Source organism: Montipora capricornis, chromosome 10, assembly GCF_036669925.1.
Source record: "Montipora capricornis isolate CH-2021 chromosome 10, ASM3666992v2, whole genome shotgun sequence".
NCBI classification, from domain to species: domain Eukaryota; kingdom Metazoa; phylum Cnidaria; class Anthozoa; order Scleractinia; family Acroporidae; genus Montipora; species Montipora capricornis.
In genome coordinates, this window is record NC_090892.1 from 57,841,178 (window position 1) to 57,851,177 (window position 10,000).

Sequence of the window (10,000 nt, forward strand, 5' to 3'; positions counted from 1 at the left end):
AACATTGGTTTCCTAGGTTTCCTTGGTTTCCTAGGGCTGCAAACGGGGAAACATTTGTCCCAAATGTATGTACACTATAAGGTGCTAGATGTATCTATAGACATGTAAACAAAGATTGTAATGATTGATTATTAATTTATGGGCATACTAAACCATGAAACAGTAAAACACCAAAACAGCGAAACACTTAAACAGTGACACGAAACACCAATTGAAAACACCATGTATGACCCCACCATACGTTGAATACTAACCAACAAAGGTTGGATTTAATCGTTTTAGGCCTGATTAGGTCTAAAACATTATTGCTCCTAATTATTTGAGATTAAGAGTAGGATTCAGATTAAGACTGAGATTTGTAGCAATGACGTTTTAGGCCTAAAACAATAATTTATTAATTTATCTCATACCCAAGCTTTCTTGGTTGGTTTTGGTGTTTCAGTGTTTAGCTGTTTCGTTGAACATTTAGTAATGTCCTTGATTGATGACTGATTGATTGATAGGTTTGGTACTGTTAAATATTAAATGTTCTGTGTAACATCACTATCTACATTGTATGGCCAATTCAGCAATTTAGTTAACACTACAAAGTTTAAGGTAGAATAAAAAAGCATTAATCTATTCATTTTATGAATTTCATGAACTTAATGCCACTTGTACTCATTCATTTACAGCTCAGACAAGGATTCTGAAATTTCTGAAAAGCTTCACCAACTTGCAGATGATTTACCTCACCATGGTAGGTGAACCTGTGCTTTCTCTGATCTTTAGTTCTGCAAACCTTTTTTTCTGGTTATCGTCTTGTCCTGAGTTGAGTTACCACAAGCTCAATAAAGCTTCCAGACTTGAGAAAACAGGAATGCAAACCAGTTTGTGATTTGAAATATATGAAACAAGCCTAATGCATCGCACAAGATCTTAATTAGATTTATAGTGTCAAATTCATTGTTGATAGGTTACCATTTTATCCGAGTGTCTATTTTGTAGTTAATATCTTTCCTTGGTTAAAAAATAATTTTCAAACTACCGGTAGTTTGTTTTTTACTTTCCTTTGCTTCAGATTATTATGATGTCTATAGGGCAAAGGAAAATATAAAAGCCAACTAGTTTCAAAAATTCTTAACTAAGGAAAAAAATTAACTTTAACATACACATTGTAAGACTAGACATTTATGGGAGACTAAACTTTTGACCATTGATGAAATTGTTTATTTTGTAATTATGTTTGTTCTTATTTTTCAGCTGGTGTTCCTCTTGAAATCTTTTGGTTCTTGTGTGGGAAAGATACCATGTCAATCAGGTATTGAGGAGGGGAGGGGTAAAATGAGGAATGGTGTAGTGGAGAGAGCATTGGCCTTCTGACGTTGTGGCCTGGGCTCAATCCAATTGGTAGAGCACTTGCAAATTCTATGCTCAGCTAAAATACACTTGTGCTTTGTTCTTCTTAGTTTGTCCATTTTATCATATCAAATTACTGGAAATAAACACTGGAAATAAAATTGTGTTTGGAATATAAACTACCGTATTAATAATAGTGTAACTTTGAAGATTTAAAGTCAATCTTGCGCGTAAAAGCTAAACAGCGAGCATCACCATTTATTGGCTGTGCCACAAAACTTATCCAAATTCAGCGAATGAGAACTGGCAACCAAATCAAGTTAAACATAAAGTTACATGTAACTACCAGTATGTAGTTAAAAGGTTGAATTATGGTTTGAGTAAAACAGCAAATACAGAGAGGCAATGATGGGCATAATTGAAGAATATCAAAAATAATGGATTGTAACGGGGGATTTTGGAAACTGTTCAGCCTATATCAGGTTTTCAAAGTTTATATCTCTGATGTTTGAAACTCAAATTATCTATACTTGACACACAGTTGTCATAGAGCTTTGATTTACAAGTATATAAATTCTTGGTTAACCCATTGACCCCTAAACCTCCCTGGACTGGCCCCCCTCGATGGTTAAAATAGTCTGGCGTTAGACAGGCACTAGACAGTCCCACTCGGACCAGGAGTCGAAGGGTTGCAGTGAGTGGATGTTGACCCTGACACCTGAATCACCCTGGAATGACCCCGTTCAACGAGTCAAGTAGTCTGGCGTTAACAAGAGTAAAATCTATAAAGGCCCTCTCCCAGGAGTCAATGGGTTAACTAACATAAAGTTGCATAGCGAGTACCGGTAGGGACAAGTAATATTGGTGAAACTATACAAAATGAACTGCACTGCTATGACACAGTAGTGACACAGCTTCTAACCATGGTTGATGGCAATGCAAGTAACATTCTGGAAATGTTTCAGTTCATGAAGTTTAGAGTTTGACAGTAATGACTAAATTGAATAATACACTAACTATGTGTACATGAGTGAAGGAATGGCATTGGATTCAACTTGTTACTGCTCTATTTTAACGTAATGCAGGTCTCACCTGAATCTTTATGGAGCATTAAAGAGGTTCCAGCAGTGGCACAATGCAAGCATTACTGTTATTTGTGGAAGTGACTATGACAGGTAAGACAGACAGGGCCTACAGTTTATAGACTTGGGCCCGGTTGTTCAAAAGCCGATCAACACTAATCCCAGATTAAAAATAATTAACCAAGGAGTTTCTTTCTCTACTCCCAAACCCTGTTCAACACCGGTAATCGGCAAAACTTTACATTAGAAGAAGTCAATCTTTAAAAACAAAAAGTTTCACTAAAAAGTTGAAAAAATAAAAGCAAAGTTTACACTAATCCGGGGTTAAGTTAATCAGCTTTTGAACAACTTGGCCCAGAGTACTGAGTAAAGTGATCACCTTATATATTGCCATGTATTTTTGATACTTAAAAAGAAAGAATTTTGCGTTCATAGCTATCTGTCCCACTTTGTAAGGGTATATAACCTACATGTATTCATCCCTGAAGCTGCCTCCATTGGCGAGTAAAATTGTCTGGCATTAGACAGAGTAAAATCTGTACATCTCACTTTCAGGAATGAAAGGGTTAATATTAACCCATTGACTCCCATGGGTTCCCCATTGACAAGTAAAATCGTCTGGCATTAGACAGAGTAAAATACAAAGTCTGACCGGTTTGGATGTCAAAGGGTTAATGCAATTTTCTTTACTTTTTTGTTGTCATTACAGAAATTCATTTTTGAAAACCTGGCAGATGAGTTTGCATTTATCTGTGATACAGCTCAATGGAAAAGAGGCAATTCGAGAAGTATTCAATCCATCAGTTGTATGGCATGGCTCTCTGATCTTTAATGAGGTATGAGTAAAGTTGGAGGTGCACTATAAATGGTTTGACCCATTGACTCCTAAAGTGTCTCCAATAGACCTGTTTCGTATTCTCACGGTTAGACTGGATCTAGCATGAAATGGAGGCTAATGCAGGGCTAATGCAGGGGATCCAACCCATCTGCTAGAAAACGAAACTGGTCTAAATGTATCGACAAGCAAAATCGTTTGGTGTTAGACAGAGTAAAATCTGTTAAGGGCAATGGGTTAATATGGAGTGATACCCTGTTGTGTGTAGATCATACAATCAAATTTTCGTCATAAATTATGGTCATTGACCTTGAGAGCGTTGTATTAAGGGGCTTTGTCACGAACTTTAGCCAAATTCAATAATGGGAAAATGGCAACCAAATCAAGCCTTACTCAAGAAGGGTTTTAATAAAACAGCAAATACAAATAAAGGCAGGGATGGGCAAATCAAAGAAGATTGAAATGGAATGCAACATTGGGGTTTTGAAAACTGTTCACCTTAACATTAATTTTCAAAGGTTCTCTTTTACTTGCGACGTAACATGTAAATTATCTACACTTGAGTGTTTGCCAGAGGTTGTTGTAATGTATACATTGCTTACTAGTCAGATTCTGCAATTTTGTGGACAGGTACGGTTATAACAGTTTTTTTTCCATCTGTTACCTTATTATAGGATCAGTCCAAAATCACATTACCTGGTTTTAAATTATGCAACAGAAGAGGCCAGGAAAATATTAAACCTAATTTTAAAAGGTTGGTCTATGAATTAATAACGAGAAATGGGAGTTGTCAAATGTTGACTATGGGTTACTAACAAAAGATTGGATTGCTTAGTGACCAGGAGATAAACATTTGAGTCACTGATCACTATTGTAGTAGATAAAATATGAGCGGGAGATCTGTATGGGTGTTTACAATGGCAAGCCGAAGGCGAGCCATTGTAAATGCCCATACAAATCATATGCAAAATTAATATGAAATAAAACAATACATTGAATACAATGGAGATCTGTATCAAAAGTTAATGAATACTATTTTAGCTGAGCAGAAGTTTGTATTAAAAGTTAATTCTACTGTTTAAATAATATTTAGTTGTTAATAATAATATTATTCATCAACCCCAGTTAGTTTGTATTGGGGTTTACAGAAGAGTGCACAAGAATTAATAGTTAATAGTACCTGCTGATTGGTCATAACTTTGATGAATATTATTAAGGACGGTGCCTACTATTGTTATTGCACATACGTTCTGCGCATCTCCAGATACTCCGATTTCCTATCGGTAGTGCTTACTAATGCAGGGATATTTTTGCACAGTTTAAATTTATGCAGAGAAAGCAGAACTTAGCAAATGCTCTTGGTGTCCAAAAAGAAAATTGGGGTAACCATGCATTTTTCAGAGATAATTAAGCTTTAATTTGGAAAGGAACGCCATACGTTGCTTTGTATTTTAAAGCTTTTTGCTAATATTGTTGATTAATTATCTTTGAAAAATGCGTGGTTACCCCCAATTTTGTTTTGGATTATAATAACACTTGTTGAGATCTGCTTTTCCCGCATATTTATAAAACCGCGCAAAAATACGTTTGAATTAGTAGGCACTGTCCTTAAGTAATTTTAGTCCAAGTAGATGAATGAAGGTGGCTTACAAGAAGTTTTTGTGTTGCTTTCAATATTTATTATATTTTTCATGCCAGTTTTTGTTTTGCTTCCATCTAGACGATGTTCTTTTCTTATATTTTTGCTTCTACAGTTTACTCGTAGGTCTATAAAAATACTGATCTTTACCTTCTTTTGTGTTTTTTTAACAGAATTTTAAATAACTCCATTGTGATTGACAATGTCGATCTCTGCATCGGACCAGAGATAATTATCTTTTGTAAAGTTGAGAAGAGTACAGTTCCATTTCACTTGTTTGTTCCTGTTAAACTAGGGCTGTATCCTTGTAAAAATTTATTTACTCTGTACATGTCATTACAGAAGTCCAACTGATACAATATAAACGAAAATGAGCAATTCAGCCTCACATTTCTGTACTCTATTAAGTTTCTCCTTATAATAATTAAAAATAACTATTATTTATAATGATAATAATAATAATAATAATAATTGCTATTGTTATTATTATTCCTAATTATGGTCTTGTATACACATTAATTTTATTCACATGTATATATTCCTATGTGCATACATGTACTGTATAATAAACTAGTTTGTTTTTAACTTTCCGTTCTTTCAGATTATTATAATGTGTATGAGACAAAAGAAAGTAAAAAACAGAGGAAAAATTTAAACTACTGTACAACATATACAAAGTATTATTGTCTATTAATAAAATATATTATACAGGTGAGTATCTACTTAGTGTTAACTTGTTTTGGATAATGATTAGTAAAAGAGGCCAAAAAATGCTTCAGCAGACCCACACTGGTGACCAAATATCTTTCAAGGATGAAATTTGATGGCATTTGAAGCTGACACAACAGGTTTACGTGACTGACAGTTTGTTTGGCCTCACTAATGGTGTCTGATGATATTTAGAGGCAAAAGAAGCTTTCAAATTATCATTAACTACCATAGAGTTCCGATAGTAGCGACCCTCGTTACTTTCGGAATTAGCAGCCTTTGGGGGTCGCTACTTTTGGGGGATCGTTACTTTAGGGCGGTCATTACTTTCGGGGAACAAATCTCGTTTACAAATAGAGCTGGTGCGAGCTTTTTTTCCGAAATAAAAATGAACAACATAAAATTAATAAAAGAACAACATTAATTTATTTGCGTCCCCTCTGTATAGATTGTGTTTCATAAAAAGAAGATAACAAGGATAAATACAGCAAAAAACTATATAGAAAACTATATAGAGTTTTCAATTTCAATTTGAAGAAATGTTACTGCAGTGAATACAAAATTATACCGGTTTACGGTACTGCTTACATCGCTACTTCAGTGAACTGATGTCCAGGACGAATGGTGGCACATTAAGCTTCCCCTTGTTGTAAATTAAAGTGCTTTATCGTGAACAATTTGCGACACTGCATGAACATATTATTGTGCATCAAAATTTGGCAAATTAATGGTATACGGTATAACGTTTAAAAAACTTGGTGTCGCTACTTTCTGGAGGGGAGAGTCGCTCTTTTCGGGAGGTCACTACTTTCAGGATTTACTAGCAGCCACAAAAAATTGATGTTAATTTCGGGGGGTTGCTACTTTTGGGGGTCGAACTTTACGGTATATTGGAGAGATTTTAAAACCTAATTGTTGATAAATAACCCTTAACAGATGTACAGAAGCATAGCCTGCCCTTCATTAAAGTGTTCAGCTAGACTTGTTCAATGGCTTTCCTTAGAAAATAAGAAGGTCAGTATTGGTTGGTAATGCATGTTAAATTAATGTTTAGAGGGTGACAGCTGATAAAGGTACAGAATTATTCATGTCGAATGTTACCCTTGTCACTATTCTGTGAGAGAATTATTAATACTTTACAATTAATATGAATAAAATTACTAATAATATAATCACATTATTTTCCTTTTTTTGTTGTTGTTTTTTTGTTTACTTATGCCAAACACCTACAGGTAAATATAGAAATATAGTAAACAGTTACATTATTGCGGTAACAACTACTTACATAAGTGGAGGACAAGAAGAATATTACATATTATAGAAATTAACATTTATTTAATATTCTTGAATACAGTATTAAGGAAATTTAAACAATTGCTTTAGAATTAATTATTAGGAATAAGATTACTAATATTACTATATCATACATTGTTATATACTCAGCATAATATCACATAACTTCTGATTGGTCAATGAATGCATAAATAGGTGAAAGAATGCAATATGGAAGTTGCTATGGAAACAGCAATTGAGTAATTTTGTTGAGTGTATAATAAATAAAAAATGGTATTAACTTGCTCATACATTTCAATATTTATGACCACTTGTTGTGTTTTGAAAGTTCTCAAATTTTGAGAACTTTCAAAACATTTCTTGTGCCCATAAAATTACTTTATTTTATTAGCCACATTAGTTCTTGTAAATACCTATTTGGTTTTGGTATCTGTGTCATATCTTTCACTCATTAACCACAAGCCATGTTTTTGCTTTTTAAGGTAGTGATATATTGGAGGCATGTTTGTTCGAATATGTCACTTAAAAAGTCTTATGTTGCTTTCCTTATTAGAATATTGCATTGATAGGAAGTGTTAAGCTTACTGTATCCTCTGCAAAGATCTCGAAAGAAAAGAACACAGAAGCATGGTATAAGTTCGTCCAAGGTCAAAGTTGTTCAGGTGTGACACATTTTTTGTATGGGACTTTTTCTTTGCCTTTTTTTGTAAAATATCAATTGTTTACTGTTGACAAGAATGTAAATGATCGAGGATGGGTGGGGGGGGAGGGGGGTATTTGTTAGATAAGGGGCATCCTTTAGAAAGAGGCACTCATTCTTTCCTTCATGCTTATTACCGGGTAAACTATAATTTTTCATACATGCCCGATACTCACCAAATGATATGAACCCAAAAGTTCTGTTTGTTGATCTGGAGAGTATTCGACCTGACGATTGCATTTCATAATGAGAGATGATCATGCACCCTTATCCCACGAATCAAACAACCCGTACGATTCGTGAATCAAGTTCACGACTCATGTTGTTTCCACAATTGCATCTAATATTTAGAGGCTAAAATCTGTCATCAAAGCAGGGAAGAGTCCACAAGGCTGGCAACTGGTCAATGTTTTGAAATCACTGAATGACCAGGACGTTTTAGGTGCCCCTTTCACACAGTGCTGACAAACCAATTAAAATAGTGCTGATAAAGAGTATTTGACTACAAGCACTTATGGTAAAACGGTTGACTTTCAATAATTGTCCGGGGTGTCTATTAAATTTTGGGGCTTCTAGGAGGGGGGGGGGGGGAGTTGTTAAATATATATGAGGCGTTTATTAGAGAGTGGTCATTTCGCTTTAACTGTAATTTTAAAGGTCAGCCGAACAAAAAACCTGTAGTTTGCTTGCAGAGGAAGATAGAAAACAGAGTGTGAGACTAATCTTTGAGGCTATGTTAAGTCTAGAGATGTCATTCACAGTTCTTCATTGTGATCTGGTTCAACCATATTGGTATTCTTGGCCACTTTGATGTCTGAGTCAGTGATGTCCCAGTTTGGGAAGTCGCGCTCACCCAGTACTGAGAGTTGTGCTTGTAACTGCTCCGATCATGCTTCACAAGATTGGCCTTTCTATAAGCAATGAATCACTGAATCTTCAGAGCCATCAACTGCCAGATTCAACACACTGCACTTGATTTAGCTTAAGCTGTCAAGAGTGCTGCTGCAGAAACGAATTCCCTCATTGCCAAAGTTTGTGGAAACGAAAACGTGAAGTTGGTCTCATCGTTCCTGGGTGTTGAGTTGGACTTCATATGCTCCACAGGAGAACCATCTGGAGAGTTGCAACCTTCGCTTCCTCCTTCATATCCTGGGCATTTCATGGTGGGCACCAACCACCAGGTTTTGGAGAAAGCAGGCTCTCTCATCATGCACCTCACACTCTGTCAGTGTCGACTGTGTTGGCTTGGGCATCTGCACTGTATGCATGTGGTTGTGGGACGCATCCCCAAGGACCTCAGCGAGCTAACTTCAGGACACTGCCTAACAGGTCATTCAATGTGCTACTCTTTACGGATGTCTGAAAATGGGACTTGAAGCAGACTGGCATCGATCAAAACAGCTGGGAACTGTTGGCAGCTGATCATGGTTGCTGATGTCGTGCTGTTCGCTAGGGAGGCAAGAGTGGCAAGGTTAAGAGGAATCTTCGGCTGGAGGACAAGAGACAACCAAGGAAGTAGACAGCAGAACCAATCCTCCAATGTGTTGTCAGTGTTTGTGTGCAACGCCTGTGGAAAAGAGCCATTCAAGAATTGGACTGCTGAGCCACATCAGTCGCTGCCCTCAACAAGAGTGAACTGACTTACCATGGCACTGCCACTGTCTCTCAAGACACTTGAACAGACTTGAATCAGAACCTTCAGAAAAACACTCACATCCGGTAAATAAACTACCCCACGCTGTATTTTAAATTTCCGAATATTCAGCATAAAACTTTTTGCAGTACCTTTCATCATTAGTGTCCAGAGTTCAGCGACAGAGCATCCATTTCAGCAATGTCTGTATTCAAGGCTTGAACCTTGTGTAGTTCGTAGTCTTTGAAAAGTCCACCGCAATCTAAAACTAGCATTTGTACCTCTTAACCTCAGCAATTCGGCAAAAATGTTTACAGCCCAATTATTTTTATATTTAGTTGAAACTGGAACAGTTGAGAAGACGATTTTAGCAGGCGAAAACGACATGATTCTGACTCACTCTCCATCATGCTCTATTATGTAAATAATTATTTATTCAAAAGTTCTACCTTTTAAACTCACCGAAATTTTGATTTTTCATTTCCTTTACAAATTACCATCACTTGTCTAATAGAACAAAAAATCATCACAAAGCAAAAGAAAAAAAGTTGTGAAGTCATGTCAAAAACCCGTGCTTCATGTTTCATCAGAGGTCCCAAACACCTTGAAACAATAAGAGCACTCTGCTTTCAGGGTCGTGCTTTCATCTGCTTCTCTGTGTTTGGAAACCCTTGATGGAACACGCGCACTTGTTGACATATTATGTCAAAAAACTACATTTTGCAAAATAGCAAGTTTACAAAAATTTACTATTTTGCAAGATGGAACAGAA

The 10,000-nt window shown here is 36.0% G+C and overlaps 1 protein-coding gene across 3 annotated transcripts in view; it reads left to right on the forward strand.

Moving 5' to 3' along the window:
- LOC138018898 (mdm2-binding protein-like) overlaps positions 1–10,000 on the forward strand; it is a 34,581-nt gene that overhangs the window by 9,024 nt on the left and 15,557 nt on the right. For 2 of the 3 annotated variants that reach the window (XM_068865570.1, XM_068865572.1), the window contains exons 5-12: positions 675–739; positions 1,243–1,300; positions 2,424–2,513; positions 3,130–3,256; positions 3,930–4,009; positions 5,068–5,193; positions 6,547–6,616; positions 7,449–7,557. In XM_068865570.1, the coding sequence (XP_068721671.1) occupies positions 675–739; positions 1,243–1,300; positions 2,424–2,513; positions 3,130–3,256; positions 3,930–4,009; positions 5,068–5,193; positions 6,547–6,616; positions 7,449–7,557 (725 nt within the window). Of the gene's footprint in view, positions 1–674; positions 740–1,242; positions 1,301–2,423; positions 2,514–3,129; positions 3,257–3,929; positions 4,010–5,067; positions 5,194–6,546; positions 6,617–7,446; positions 7,558–10,000 lie in introns of all 3 variants that reach the window. The other variant, XM_068865571.1, reaches the window with a different exon arrangement.